Source organism: Pongo pygmaeus, chromosome 16 (genome assembly GCF_028885625.2).
Source record: "Pongo pygmaeus isolate AG05252 chromosome 16, NHGRI_mPonPyg2-v2.0_pri, whole genome shotgun sequence".
NCBI lineage: Eukaryota > Metazoa > Chordata > Mammalia > Primates > Hominidae > Pongo > Pongo pygmaeus.
Window position 1 is genome coordinate 45,647,791 of NC_072389.2, and position 15,380 is coordinate 45,663,170.

The 15,380-nt window shown below is 54.1% G+C and overlaps 2 protein-coding genes across 11 annotated transcripts in view; both read left to right on the forward strand.

Moving 5' to 3' along the window:
• Positions 1–8,053, forward strand: part of BAHD1 (bromo adjacent homology domain containing 1) — a 30,699-nt gene extending 22,646 nt beyond the window's left edge. For 3 of the 10 annotated variants that reach the window (XM_054450246.2, XM_063652127.1, XM_054450248.2), the window contains 5 exons: positions 1,713–2,095; positions 3,677–3,836; positions 4,287–4,363; positions 5,151–5,251; positions 5,760–8,053. In XM_054450246.2, the coding sequence (XP_054306221.1) occupies positions 1,713–2,095; positions 3,677–3,836; positions 4,287–4,363; positions 5,151–5,251; positions 5,760–5,949 (911 nt within the window). In that variant the 3' untranslated portion in view covers positions 5,950–8,053. The remainder of the gene's footprint in view (positions 1–1,712; positions 2,096–3,676; positions 3,837–4,286; positions 4,364–5,150; positions 5,252–5,759) is intronic. The other 7 variants (XM_054450252.2, XM_054450251.2, XM_054450255.2 and 4 more) reach the window with 4 other exon arrangements.
• A 2,740-nt stretch (positions 8,054–10,793) lies between these two features.
• CHST14 (carbohydrate sulfotransferase 14) lies at positions 10,794–12,986 on the forward strand. The gene has a single exon (XM_054450266.2). The coding sequence runs from the start codon at positions 11,042–11,044 to the stop codon at positions 12,170–12,172; it is 1,131 nt and encodes a 376-aa protein (XP_054306241.1). The 5' UTR covers positions 10,794–11,041; the 3' UTR covers positions 12,173–12,986.
• The last annotated feature ends 2,394 nt before the right edge of the window (positions 12,987–15,380 follow it).

Here is a 15,380-nt window from a genome sequence, read left to right on the forward strand (position 1 = left end):
GGATACCCATTCTTAGACTCTGAAGAGCAAGTTAGATACTGGAATTAGGACTTTTACCAAATTGTTCTCACGGCCCTTCTACCCTCCTCGAGGAAAGCTAGAATTCCTTACTTTCTAGAAACCAGTACTCTCTGCATGCTGGCCAAGTTCCGCATTCATGGGAAGGGTGGTAGGTACCAGGCTCAGTAGGTGGTACCTACTGCACAGGGCAGCTTTGCCCTGGCTATAGAGGCCTTAAAAGAGAAGTGCCCAGACTGAGCATCACTTTGCTGGGTGTGGATAGAGAGGGTACACCATGAGAACAGACAAGCAGAGTTCCCTGACATGGATGGAATGCGATGAGGACCCACAGCTTTGGTGTCTGCCTGCCGGACAAGACCCAGACACCTGAGAGGCCCATGCTCCAGCTGTTGAGACACTCCCAGAATCATTTCTCTTCCCTAAACTGGTAGAGGTATTGTCACCTGCCTCTTCAGGCTCCCTGCCTGCCTCCTGGGTGGAAATGAGACATGCTGGCCAGCAGGTCTGCCCTGCTGCTGGGGAAGTGAGGGCTGGACCTTCCAGATCTCCCTTCCCCTGACATCCTTTCTTGTAGGGGTCTATAAAACAACTTTATAGACCAGTTGGCCCTGGCCAGACTGGTTGTTTCAGGTTGTGGCTTGAGTTAGAGTTCTTATGACATGAGAACGGGCTGCTGCTTGGGGTTTTCCTTCTTTTTTTGTGCCATTCCCCAAGTCTAGACCCTTATCCCCTCTCCCTAATAATAAGGACACCAGTAAACACCATGTAACAGGCACTGTTCTGAGTGCTTTACATGTGGGAGGCTGCTTGGCATGTAATTGAGCACAGACTCCGAAGCTAGACTGCCTGGAGTGAAATGTTCTCCCCCACTTCCCTAGCCATGTGACTACGGGCGAGTCAGTAACTGCTCTGTGTCTCAGTTTTCTTAACTATAAAATGGGGGTAATGATACCCATCTCATAGGGTTTTTGTAAGGATGAAATGAGTTAATGTGTTCGTAAGAAAACCAGCCAGTTGCTCTGAGGGGCAGAGTGACTTGCCTGAAGTCACATGGCTAGTAAGTGGCAGAACCCAGGCGTCTGATTCCAGAACACCTATTCCCAAGCATTATGAAAGCCTTAGAAAATTAATATCAGGGCCAGGCGCGGCGGCTCATGCCTGTAATCCTAGCACTTTGGGAGGCTGAGGCGGGCAGATTGCCTGAGCTCAGTAGGTTGAGACCAGCCTGTCTAACATGGTGAAACCCTATCTCTACTAAACATACAAAAAAATTAGCTGGGTGTGGTGGTGGGCACCTGTAATCCCAGCTACTCAGGAGGCTGAGGCAGGAGAAATGCTTGAACCCGAGAGGAGGAGATTGCAGTGAGCCAAGATAGCACCACTGCACTCTAGCCTGGGCAACAGAGCGAGACTCTGTCTCAAAAAAAAAAAAGTTCGGAGTTAAAAAGGATGTTCCAACCACCTCTCTTTCAGACTAAAAGGGGAGATGGCCAATCTCCAAGATGAGGAAACACCCCTGTCCCCTTAGAGAGTCACTCTGACAGTCCACCATAAAAAGGCCTCTGATCCCATTGGCCACCTCAGTGGCCTTTGGTTGCACACTTAGAATTAAGACAGGAGCAGGCTCTGAAAGCAGATGGGTGATGGGGGTCACTGCTTGTCCTGTCCTGACCACTCTCTCCCTTTCCTAGAAGGCTGCAGATCCCTGGGCCAGTTGGAATTTCCTCTCCCGGAAGCTGGCCACCCAGCCTCACCTGCCCACCCACTCCTGGGGTGCCCTGTACCCAGTGTGCCACCTGCAGCAGAGCCCGTCCCCCATCTTCAGACACCCACCTCGGAGCCCCAGACAGTAGCCCGTGCGTGCCCTCAGAGCGCCAAACCTCCCAGCGGTTCTAAGTCAGGTCTGCGCACGGGCTCCAGCTGCAGGCACACTGCAAGGAGCAAGGCTGCCCGCAGGCCTAGCCACCCCAAGCAGCCACGTGTCCAGCGCCCACGCCCTCGCCGCCGCCGTCGCCGCCGCACTAATGGCTGGGTACCTGTTGGGGCTGCCTGTGAGAGGGCTGTGTATGTCTTGGTAAGTGCCAGCTCTTAGCTGATGACGAGAGGGAGGGAGGCAGTGGGGACACATGACCTGCAGTGAGGTAGGTGCTAGAAGCACCTGGTTCTAGCTACTCTGAGAGCTGACAAGGGACTCCAGTTTACTTGTACCCCATGAACCAGTCATGCTGGCCCACCCAGCTTGCTTCCCTAGCCCCCTACTGATCCTGTACCAGACACCCCAGGAAGGTCAGGAGACACACAGTCATAGCTGGTGGCTGCCATCTCGGTGAGTGTCTTCCCCTCCCCTCCCTGCTCACTCTGTCCCTTACACCCTGGATTGTAAAATGGAGGACTTTCAATGGAGAACTTTTCTGGATAAGTCTATATAGGGGACGTTGGAATGGGCAGAGAAAATTAGTGACACAGAGAACATCTCAGATGATGAAAAGAGGCCAAGTGCGGTGGCTCACATCTGTAATCCCAGTACTTTAGGTGGTGGAGGTGGTAAGATCGCATGAGGCCAGGAGTTCGAGACGAGCCTGAGCAATATAGACCTCATCTCTACAAAGTAAAAACATTAGTTAGCCGGGCATGGTGGTGTGCACCGGGAGGCTGAAGTGGAAGGATTGCTTAGGTCCAGGAGTTCAAGGCTGCAGTGAGCTGATTGCACCACTGCACTCCAGTCTGGGTGACAGAGTGAGACCCTGGCTTTTAAAAGTAATTAATTAATTAATTAAAAATAAAAAGAATATTAACTAAAATTTATTGAGGCTGGGCAAGGTGGCTCATGCATATAATCCCAGAGCTTTCAGAGGCTGATGCTGGAGGATTGTTTGAGCTCAGGAGTTCAAGACCAACCTGGGCAACATAGCAAGATCCTGTCTCTATAGAAAAAAATTTTTTTTAATTAGCCAGGCATGGTAGCATGCATCTGTAGTCCCAGCTACTTGAGAGGCTGAGGCAGGAGGATCACTTGAGTCCAGGAGGTTGAGGCTGCAGTGAACTATGATTGCACCACTGCATTCCAGCCTGGGTGACAGAGTGAGACCCTGTCTCTAAAAATAAATACATACATAAATACATAAAATGTATTGAGCACTTCTTAGATGCCAGAACTGAGCTAAGCATTTTGTAAGTATTATGCCCTTTAATCCTCACCACTACCCTATGTGGTATATATCCCATCTTCCTATAATTAATCCCATTTTACAGATGTGGAAGCTGAGGCTTAGCAATACTTTAAATAATTTGTCAAAGGCTGTGCCCCTTATAACAGTGGTTTAAGGGTTCAGACCGAGACTTGTTCCATTAGGAAGTATGAGCACTTACCCAGCACTGGAGGGCTTGGAGTGAGAGTCAGCTGTCAAGGGTATGGTGGTCAGAGCTCAGCCCCAGAAGCTTCAGGCCACTTTTCCACACCTGTTCCCTTTTCTCATCCTTTCTCCAACCATGAGAATTCCCCAGCCCCATCCAAAAAAGGATAGTGGTTTGACAAAACCAAGGTAGTGGGTTTGACTACCTTGAGGAAATCGTGGAAAGGATGTCATTCCCTCTCTCTGTCCTTACTCTGAGTGTGGCCCTGCAAGCCTATTTGTGTCATTGGTTTGTTGCCTAGGATGAGCCGGAACCAGCCATCCGAAAGAGCTACCAGGCGGTAGAGCGGCATGGGGAGACAATCCGAGTCCGGGACACTGTCCTTCTCAAGTCAGGCCCACGAAAGACCTCCACACCTTATGTGGCCAAGATCTCTGCCCTCTGGGAGAACCCCGAGTCAGGTACCTCTCCCTCTGGCTGGGGACCCAAGGGGCAGCTGCCTTCAGCAGAACTGTAGGCCCCAGATTGGCCCCTGCCTGGAGTTTGACCTGGCATGAGTCTCCCCGTGTTCCTGGCACAGAGTCTGCCTTCCACTCGGCTGGGGTCTGTCTGCTGCCGAGGGCTGTGGGTGACCTTGTGGCTTGGGTTGGATCAGCTCATTAACCTTTCCAGCCAGCAAAGCCTGGGCACCTGTCCCCCCACCTCACCTGTCAGTGCCTTCTCCCCCTTCTCCCTCCATGCCTAACAGCATTCCAGGCCTCTGAATGCTTGGCCTGGGGCAGGGGACATGGGTTGCCGGAGCCTGCAGGATTGAGGTTGGATGAACCTCCAGGGCAGCCAGCCAGCCTCTCTGCCTGTCTAAGTAACTCAGGTTGCCAGTTCAAGCCATAACCACTGTGTTGTCCCCCCAGGAGAGCTGATGATGAGCCTCCTGTGGTATTACAGACCTGAGCACTTACAGGGAGGCCGCAGTCCCAGCATGCACGAGGTGAGCTGCCTGGCAGATGGGTCAGGGAGGGCAGGAGAGACAGAGGGAAAGGTTATGGCACTAAGACGTGGTAGGGGGAGGGTAGCCATGGGCTGTAGTCAGATCCCTGTGCTTGTCACTTTGGACTCCAGAGAACCTGGGAAAGGGCCCGGGATTTATTCTCTTTTCCCAACACCGCCCCAATTCATGTTTCAAAGGGAATAATAACCTTTGTCTTAAAAAGAGGAACAGAAAGGGAACCCTTGAGGTAGCAGGTGCCAGTGGGAGCAAGTGGATGTGTTCTCCTGGCAACAGGAAAGGTGAGGTGGAGCTGCATACCTGGTCACTTTTGGTATTTTCTGTAGTATGGGAGGGGAGGGGAGGAAAGACGCCTCCTAACACCCCATAGGCTCTCCACCAAGCTGTGTGCTAAAAGAGGTGACTGCCATCTGTGTGTGCCCTGGGCTCACCTTTTATTTCACTTTCCCTTGCAGGGACTTTCCATCTAACTAGAAAGATGAAGAACATTTCCCCTCTCCTACACTAGGCAGGGCTGGGGTTTGGGAGGTCAGTGACAATCAGGGGCTGGAGCAGATACCTGGCTCTTCTGGAGAAGGAGGGGACCTGGAAGGGACTCAGGAGGAATGCCTGGAGGCAGTAGGTGAGGCATACTTAGGCTGAATTTCCAGGGAAGCTTGCTGGAGTCGTCTCAGGTCAGCAGACCCAGCAGAGGGGTTAATGTCTGCCTTGCTCTGGGAATGAGGTGCTTTCCAGCCCTGGTAACAACCTCTACCTGTCTCCCTTTGAGCCCTTGCAGAATGAAGTCTTTGCATCGCGACATCAGGACCAGAACAGTGTGGCCTGCATTGAGGAGAAGTGCTATGTCCTGACTTTTGCCGAGTACTGCAGGTGGGTGGTTCCCTGCACCCTCTGGCTGGCCTCTTCCCTCAGGCTCCCCAGGCATATTTGGGGCTGCTTGGAATTCCCCGAGAGGATCTCATTCTGCTCTCTACCTGATCTTACTCACTGAGCCTAATCTCCCAGAACTTACTTCCTTATTGCCTGCCTCTACCATCTGATATTTTTTGGAAGAAAGAAGAACAATTGTGTTGCCACACTGAGGTAGAATGGTTGGAGCAGAGTTGGGGGGTAACATTAGTGCTCTTGGAAAAAATTTAGGCGAATTGGCAGGCGAATGGAGGGAGGCCCTGGCAAGTGTGGTTCTCCAGTGAGAGAAGATAGCCTGGTGGTTGGCAGAGCAGACATCACCCTTGGGATGGGTAGAGACAGTACCACCCCTTGGGGAGCTAGGATAGCCTAGCTCTCTGGGTAGGGTAGCGTAGGGTAGGGGAGGAAAGGAATTGGTCTTCCTGCAAAAGTGGCTGGAGTAAAGATAGTGAATGGTATCTCTCTACAGGTTCTGTGCCATGGCCAAGCGCCGAGGTGAAGGTCTCCCCAGCCGAAAGACAGCACTGGTTCCCCCCTCTGCAGACTATTCCACCCCACCCCACCGCACAGTGCCAGAGGACACGGACCCTGAGCTGGTGTTCCTTTGCCGCCATGTCTATGACTTCCGCCACGGGCGCATCCTTAAGAACCCCCAGTAGCCTCCTCATGCCCATGCTGGGGCTACCCATGGGCAAGTGAGGCTCGGGGTAGGGGGCACTGCTTGAAGCACAGCACTTGGTTAGGGGGCCACAGAGGCCTAAGTTTGCTGGCCTGTGGTTTTCTTGGGGGGGAGGGCAGGGGCCCCTGTGGGTTCTGGGCTCCAGGGGAGGGAGCTGGGGAGGCCAGGGTATAAGAAAAGCATCAGAACTCTCAGCTTGGCCCAAGGTACCTTCTGTGGTTCCCCTGGGTGGAGATTTCCGAAGAAGTCTTCTTTGAGGCTGGGCCAAGCCTGAGGGAAATGGGGCCCAAGGAGGGTGGGGGCGGGAAGGAGGGGCAAGGTCTTTCAGGAACCAGACCCAACAGGCCCTTCTGTAGCCTCCCCCGGGCCCTCAAAGGGGGAGTGGGGGCCAGCTTTACCTCACCCACTGTGATCCGCCGCTTCCCCTTCAGCCTGGGACCAGGCTTTCCTAGATCCCAGCACAGCTCTGAGCTTGTTCCTTTGAGGCATAGAGAGCCAGAGTCTGGCTTCCAGAGCATTGACTTCCTCTTCCTAGACTTGAGGCCTTTCTCTGGCTTTCCTCCTTTGCCCTGCAGTAGCAACTGGTGCTGGGACAAGTTGACCCACCTCTCACAGTCATGGGTGTGGCCCACTTGTGGGAGTCTCCTGTCCACCTCCCAGAGAGGGCCACCCAGCGGGTCTGGCTTCCCAGAAAGTTAACTGATCATTGTGGGGTTTGTCACGTCTGGGAGGGAAGATGGGTGCTGGGAGAGGGTTGGGGGCAGGGGGCAAGGAAAATTGCTACCTGATTTGTTGAAGATTTTTCCTCTTGCCTTACACATGGAGGTTCCAGGAAACCTCTTGCAGAACTTCACACATGATTCTTCAAGCCACACCCACCTGAAATCAAACCAAAGGAGTGCTGTGGCTCCCCTTGCCCTGCCACCCTTTCCCTAGTCTTTTGTAGATTGCACTAATTTACATCCCAGCAAGAATCAACACTGTATCAGTCCACAGACCTGCTGAGCTGCAGCCACTTGCTCTAGGAGCTAAGGACTTGCATTTTTAGTTTGTTCCTGTTGCCCAGAGGCCCTGTTCTCACCTCATGCTGCTCCCCAGAGTAGACTAAGAGGCTCAGTCCCCTGTTGTCCTTGTGGAGACTAGGCCTTGGCCCTGGCCCTGAGACTCTGTGAGGGGGCTGGAGCAGCCTGGTTATTTCCTATCTGTACCAAAGAGGAGTATGGTGGGAGAGGGAGTGGAGTGCAGTGTGGCTTGGGCCTGGCGCTGGGAACCTGCTAGCTGAGCACTTCCACAAGGGCATACCCCTGGGGGCAGGGGCTGGGGCTGAGAACTGCAGCCCTGGGTCTTCCCTTAGGGAAGAGGGGCAGACGAACCCAGCAGGCTGAGGAGGTGGCACTGGGTGAGGACAGCTGGGCAGGGGCTGCAGAGGGAGGTGGAAATGAACCCTGAGGGCTCCCCTGACTTGCCATGCCCTGTCCCTTAGTAGATGAGTTGCTCCTGATTGGTCATTGGGTTTGGGTGAGGCCTGGAGGCTTCAGAGGTGAATTTATGCTTGGGAAGCCTGATTCCAAACCTGAAGGGAAGGGACTTGGGTCTCCTTATATTGAATAAGCTGTTTGGAGGAAGGTGTCTGTCTGGGAGGATGGGGCAGTAAATGAGGTTGGCAGAGTGGCAGTGGGGGCTCTGCAGAGCCAGCCTTGGAGCCTGCTCATTCTGGGCCCTTGCTGCCAAGGAGCCCAGCCTCACCTAGCAGGAAAGGAGACCAAGGCCCTCTTCCCAGGAGGTAGGGTCTGCTGCCCTGAACTTAAACGCTTTTGAAATCTCTTAGATGTGGAAATATTTTTTCGAACCTGAAAATGCAGCTGGTAGAACTTCAATGGAAGCATAATCCATGTAAAATATATTTTAGTTGATATTTTGTAAAATGCACTTTTTGTGTGTGTTGATCCTGGTTTCCCAGATCTGTATTTCAGTGTTTACAAGGGAGGAAGGACCTTTCCTCACCTCCCTTTTGACAGAGATTAGAAGTACTTCTTTAAGAAAAAAATAAATTTGAGAAATTGTATTGATTTAGAAAAGGATCATTTCCTGTGTGTCCTGTCATCTTTTGGTGTGTGGGTGTGGAGAGACCCACTATTCTTATTTCAGAGGTCCCTCTTAACCCCTGTGGCATGGATGCTCACCAAGGCCAATGAGTAAAGAGGGCAGGGAAGCAGGGGGAAAAGAGAGTGAGGAAAGGAGACAGAGGGACTGGGAACTTGGAGTTGACTTCTTGATTTCGTGGTGGCCACAGCTGCCTGCTTAGGTCTGTGTGAAATACTTCGGTTGCCAGCCCTCACCTGACCAGTGACCTGGAAATTGGTCCCCAAGTAGGTACATGGTAAAGATACCTTCTTATCACTGGCCTCATGCAGTGGCTCCTGCCTGTAATCCCAGTGCTTTGGGAGGCAGAGGCGGGAGGGTTACTTGAGCCTAGGAGTTTAAGACCAGCCTAGGCAACATAGGCCATGTCTCAAAAAATTTAAAAATTAGCCCGGCATGTCAGTGCATGCCTATAGTCTCAGTCAGGAGGCTAAGGTAGGAGGATTGCTTGAGCCCAAGAGCACGAGGCTGCAGTGAGCCGTGATCATACCACTGCAGCCTGGGTGACAGAGTGAGATCCTGTCTCAGAAAAGAAAAAAAAAGCATCCCTCCTCATCACCTTGGGTAACTGGCCAGCACTGTCCTAGGGCCTCAGTGTCTTACAGCTGGTGCTTCTTGCTTGCCGAGGAAATGAAGGCCATATCATGGGGCCAAGGGTCTGCGGCCAGCTGACCCCTGCTTCAGCCCAGCCCCGGTCCCAGCCTGGAAGCCTCAGTGTTGACCATGTTCCAGGTGGGGCAGCTCTAAGGCCATAGAGGTTCCTGGGAGCCACAGCACGCCCCCAACCCTCTTCTGCATTTTGCTAAGGCATGGTGCATGTGGGCAGGAACATTTTTTCAGAAGTTATTGGTGGCACAGACACCACCATGGATTTTTCTAGCTCTGCCCTCAGTGTGCTGTCCACAAGACTCCCTTGAGGCGAGTGGTAGCTTGTCCTTATCTTACAGACAAGAAATTGGTATGGAGATAAGTACCAGGCCCAAGGATTCCCCCTGCCTCACCCTGACTGCTAACACAGAAAACTACCCTGTAACACAGAAGGGAGCACACGTAGCCACATTATCAAAAAATTTTTAAAGGTCTAAGGTCTTTTTTTCCTCTCCTGGTTTAAAAGACATACTTACTGGAAAATATGATTTTAATAGAAAATCCTATCACCAGAAATGTATACCTTTAGGATTATTGGAAGCAAGGAGCAGCGTAGACAAGGCAGAACCTTCACACAAACTTCTGGTGCAGCAAATGGACAGGTGGTAGCCTGCAGGTGCACTTGGGCAATCAGATGTGGAGAGCCTGCCCTGGAGAGCTGGAAGGCTGCAAGGCTTTACCGTTCCTTCCCCTGGCTCATCCTGTGTGCTTTTCCTGTTGCTGGGATTGTGGGGTCATCAGTGAGCCCTCTAGTATCACCTCATCCTTCAAGTCCCCTCACCCTTCTGAATTCATCTGATCACTGGTAGCTCCATTCTCCCACTGGTATCTTCTATTTTCCATCACCTGCTCTGTACAGTCTGCTCTCGAGTCAGCTGCTTCCTCCCTTCTAGCCATTCCATGATATGCTCCTTTAATCTCTGAAGGGCCGTGATTAGAAATTTAGGTTTTAGACTCAGAACCACCCATACTGAGTCACATCTTCCCTGAGCCTCTGTTACTTCAGCTGTACAAAGGGAATGTCCACACTAGCTCCCTGCCAGGGTGGCTGTAACAACTAAAGGAGATAATGAATACCAAACACTTAGTGGGCGCTGTCCTCAGTACACTTGGGCTCTAATCATATTCCTCTGCTGCTTCAGAGCCTCGCTGGCTCTCTGCAGGCAGCAAGCACATAGCTGGACGAAGTCTGGCTGCTGAGCCGGGTTCCCGGTGGGAAATGGTGGTTGCTGACATCCAAAGCACTTCGGGTCTGCTGTCCGCCCAAGTGACCAGCCTGGTGCCATGAAGCACACATTTAGCTCCAGGCAAGGAGACTGCGTGCTGTTTCCCTGCTGTTCTGTGCCCCCAGCTCCTCACCCTTCCAGATGTGTGTTGGCCACACCAGTAGCTGACGGACCAATATGTCAGACCCTCCCCAGAGTGCCCAGTTATCCGACTGCCTCATGCCTAGTGAGGAGAAGGCAGAGGAGGGGAGACTCCATTTCCAGACATTTCAGCATTACCCAGTGGACAAGCACTGTAGACAGTCCCCAGGTATTGCTAAACACAAGGGTCACCATGGAGACCCTGGTCAGTGTCTGAGAGTTCTGCTTCTCCTTCCTGGAGTGGCCACGACCTGCGGGACGGAGGGAGGTAAGGGTGGCAAGGGGGAGCACACCGAGGACTCCGCTTCCAGTTGAAAAGACCAGCCTCCGGCATGTCTGGACCCGGAGAGAGCGCTGCGCGCCTCCCTGCCTCTCGACCCGTTGCTGGAGGAAGGGCTAGGATAGGCCTGAGTTTGTGGTGAATCCCCCTTGTCCACTTCCCTAAGAACACACGCTGCACGAGAGCAGCCTCGAGTCTTTTCTGCCTTCGAGGTCTCAGGAGCTTTTGTCCCCAAGCCCAGAGGACAGCGGTGGCCCTGACTCAGGCGCCCTCTTCCGGGTAGGGGTCCGCGTGCGCCCTCCCAAGCCCGCGCCCCGCATGGGCGCCCGCCCCTCTCCCCGCCCCCGGCGTGGGCCCGCCCCCGCGCCTGTGTCACTGCGAGGCCGGGGGTGGGGAGCGGCCGGGCGGGACATCCGGCCCGGGTCCCTCGCCGCGCCCGCCGCCCGCCGCCCGCCGCCCGCTTCGGCGCCGCAGCCCGGGAGCCGGCCACCCCTACACGCGCCAGGGCTGTCCCTTGCCCTCCCCTCCCCAACTCGCTCCGGGCCCAGACCCTGCTCCCGCCCCCAGCCCGAGCCCGCCTCCCAGGCCGCCCTCGGATCGGCCGGGCCCGCGCAGGCCCCCACCCCGGGAGCACCATGTTCCCCCGCCCGCTGACCCCGCTGGCGGCCCCAAATGGCGCCGAGCCCCTGGGCCGGGCGCTGAGGCGGGCCCCTCTGGGCAGGGCCCGGGCGGGGCTGGGGGGGCCGCCCCTGCTGCTGCCGTCCATGCTGATGTTCGCGGTGATCGTGGCCTCCAGCGGGCTGCTGCTCATGATCGAGCGGGGCATCCTGGCCGAGATGAAGCCCCTGCCCCTGCACCCGCCCGGCCGCGAGGGCGCAGCCTGGCGCGGGAAAGCCCCCAAGCCTGGGGGCCTGTCCCTGAGGTCTGGGGACGCGGACTTGCAAGTGCGGCAGGACGTCCGGAACAGGACCCTGCGGGCGGTGTGCGGACAGCCAGGCATGCCCCGGGACCCCTGGGACTTGCCGGTGGGGCAGCGGCGCACCCTGCTGCGCCACATCCTCGTAAGTGACCGTTACCGCTTCCTCTACTGCTACGTCCCCAAGGTGGCCTGCTCTAACTGGAAGCGGGTGATGAAGGTGCTGGCAGGCGTCCTGGACAGCGTGGACGTCCGCCTCAAGATGGACCACCGCAGTGACCTGGTGTTCCTGGCAGACCTGCGGCCTGAGGAGATTCGCTACCGCCTGCAGCACTACTTTAAGTTCCTGTTTGTGCGGGACCCCTTGGAACGCCTCCTCTCTGCCTACCGCAACAAGTTTGGCGAGATCCGAGAGTACCAGCAACGCTATGGGGCTGAAATAGTGAGGCGGTACAGGGCTGGAGCGGGGCCCAGCCCTGCAGGCGACGATGTCACATTCCCCGAGTTCCTGAGATACCTGGTAGATGAGGACCCTGAGCGCATGAATGAGCATTGGATGCCCGTGTACCACCTGTGCCAGCCTTGTGCCGTGCACTATGACTTTGTGGGCTCCTATGAGAGGCTGGAGGCTGATGCCAATCAGGTGCTGGAGTGGGTACGGGCACCACCCCACGTCCGATTTCCAGCTCGCCAGGCCTGGTACCGGCCAGCCAGCCCCGAAAGCCTGCATTACCACTTGTGCAGTGCCCCCCGGGCCCTGCTGCAGGATGTGCTGCCTAAGTATATCCTGGATTTCTCCCTCTTTGCCTACCCACTGCCTAATGTCACCAAGGAGGCGTGTCAGCAGTGACCATGGGTGTGGGGCCAGCAGCTGGTGGGGACTGGTTTCAACGCCAGCTTCCTGTGCTTCTGCCTGTCATTCGGAGAAACTCTGGCTCTGGGGCTTGGGGCTTCTCAGGATCCTGGGTGGCAGAGACTGCCCTCAGAAGTTCCTTGTCCAGGGTGGGTACCCACAGTGACTCAGAGGACAGGGCTAGGCAGGAGACCTGCTGCTCCTCATTGGGGGGATCTCTTGGGGGGCAGACACCAGTTTGCCAATGAAGCAACACATCTGATCTAAAGACTGGCTCCAGACCTCAGGCTGCCAGGATTATGCAGTCCACTTGGTCTACCTTAATTTAACCTGTGGCCAAACTCAGAGATGGTACCAGCCAGGGGCAAGCATGACCAGAGCCAGGGACCCTGTGGCTCTGATCCCCCATTTATCCACCCCATGTGCCTCAGGACTAGAGTGAGCAATCATACCTTATAAATGACTTTTGTGCCTTTCTGCCCCAGTCTCAAAATTTCCTACACCTGCCAGTTCTTTACATTTTTCCAGGGAAAGGAAAACAGAAGCAGGGTCCTTGCCTGGTAGCTCCAGGACCCAGCTCTGCAGGCACCCAAAGACCCCCTGTGCCCAGCCTCTTCCTTGAGTTCTCGGAACCTCCTCCCTAATTCTCCCTTCCTTCCCCACAAGGCCTTTGAGGTTGTGACTGTGGCTGGTATATCTGGCTGCCATTTTTTTGATGCATTTATTTAAAATTTGTACTTTTTGATAGAACCCTTGTAAGGGCTTTGTTTTCCTAATAGCTGAATTTTTAATAAAGCAGTTTTATATATAAGGCGAGCATTTCTGTGATTTCCCTTGGAGCTCCTGTGGGCCCAGCAGATCTCCTCGATGTCTGTCTTCCCATGTAAGGAGAGGCAGCCTGTAGATAGAGAAAGTAAGGTATAACTTGGTTGGGCTGGTCCAGTGGGCCGTTGCCATTCCATGGAGACTTTGGGGGCTTTCTAATAGGCTATACCAGATCACAGACTCAGATTCTGGGATGTCACCACAGGGCAAGCCCAGTTAGGAATGGCCTCACGTCCAGAGCATACCTACATGGATTATTCCCTAAAAAAGTAGGTGGGTAGGAGATACAGGATCCTCCTCCTCTTATTCAATAAGAGTTGAATGAGAAGGTCCCCCAGAGCATTTTCTTTCTTTTTTTTTTTTTGAGATGGAGTCTCGATCTGTCACCCAGGCTGGAGTGCAGTAGCACCATCTCGGCTCACTGCAACCTGCACCTCCCGGGTTCAAGCGATTGCCTCAGCCTCCCAAGTAGCTGGGATGATTACAGGCACGCGCCACCCCACCTGGCTAATTTTTGTATTTTTAGTAGAGATGGGGTTTCACCATGTTGGCCAGGCTGGTTTCGAACTCCTGACCTCAGATGATCCGCCCACCTCGGCCCCTCCAAAGTGCTAGGTTTACAGGCATAAGCCACCGCGCCTGGCCCCGGGCCATTTTCGAATGAAAAAGAAAATTGTTATGTGAGCAAGGAGATTTTTTTCTGGCACTACAAGGAAGGAAGGCAAGGAGGTTGAGTGAGGGTCAGGCTCTTGTTGACTTAGGTCCAAAGAAAGTTGTGGAAGGAATACAGTTGGAGGAGCAGAGGACAGACTTCAGTATGGCCCATTGCCCCCATTGCTCTCCAGAGATCCCAGGCCCATCAGGAGTTGCTAGGCCCAAGGGAGAGTTGCAAGGCCAGAGCTGGGCCTTCTCTGTTAGCCCTATTTCACACACTCCCAGTGGGAACTGCTGTACTTTAGAGACCTGAGGCTATGGTAAGAGGTGGGGCCCAAGGAAGGGAGGCAGGGAGGGCTCCCTTGCAGGTGCTACCTGTCGCTAGCTTTGCTACTGATTGGACTTATGAGAGGAAAACTAACACTATTTCCCGTATTTGGGGTAGGGGGCTTCTACGGGCACTTATGGCTCTCCACTATGACTCATCAGGCCATGTTGCTTCCAGAAGGCCTTACCTGACCCCCTGTCTGGCTCAGATGTCCTTCTTCATAGTCCCCTTGGCTCTGGGGACTTTACCTAGACCGATCAAGTCCCAGCCCTATTCCTCACCAGCTGCCTATCTCTCAGAGCCTCTGTTTTCTCCAATGTGTCGTGGGAATAAAAACACCTATCTCATGTAGATTGCTAGGAGAGGGGGGGATTAATGAAGACAAAATGAATAAAAGGGCCCATCCCCGCACCTGGCTCAGTGGATGTTCTTTTGGATGCTGGTTGAACACCTGACCCCTCAGAGGCCTGTGGGGACAAGGGAGAAGCCAGGACACTGTGTCTGGCCCAGCACTGGATATCACTGCTACCTCTGGGCAGGGCCCCTTTGACCTCTGGGTTTACTTCCTCTACCAATGAGTCGGTCCTTCTCTGAGCTTCCGACCCCTCAGGACCCCCCTACTGCACCCTCTTTTTCCTCCTTGCCTGGGACTTTTAGCGGCTCCAGACCTACAGCAGCTAATCAGTCCCCCTAACTGGGGTCTGCAGCACGAACTGGAGAACCTGGAGAACACTGGGGCCGGCTGCTGTACTCACCCCATTTAATCTTCACAACAGCCGCGTGCCGGTGGGGTCATCCTGTTTTATAGACATGGAAACTGGCACAGAGAGGATAAATAACCTGCCCAAAGTGTCCAACCCAGGTCTGTCTGCCTCCCAAATGGGAGGGAGGAAAGGAGGAAGGCTTATGGAAAGTAGGGGTAGAGAGAAGAAGGAATAGGAAAGCGAAGTTAGAGGAAGGGTAGGTGGCGTTGTAGTCAGGGGTATTTGCAAACATTCTCCTTCCTCAGTTCTTTCATTCATTTGCAAAGAACCCAATTGAGCCCAGCTGACTTTTACCAGTTCCTGCCCTGGAGGAGTGTGAGACAGATAGTGCTCTTGATGTGGTTAATTTATTGGCTACTCTCCTCCGAGGCAGAAAATGGGTGCTGGGCCGTAGAGCATCCTGACAGCCACAAGTGGACACCTGTGGTGTGGGGAGGAGGGTGGGGGGAAGAGGAGAGGAGAGGAACAGGAGAGACAAATGCGACCTTCTGGGTCATTATTTTTCCTCTAGTCAGCCCCTGAGGAAAATAATTTGTCATCTAGCCTTCCTTTCAGGAAAACAGACTTCTTAAAAGAAGCTGCCAAGGAGGTAGCATAGAATTGTGGGGCCCAGCGGGCCCTAGTGGGTCCTGCT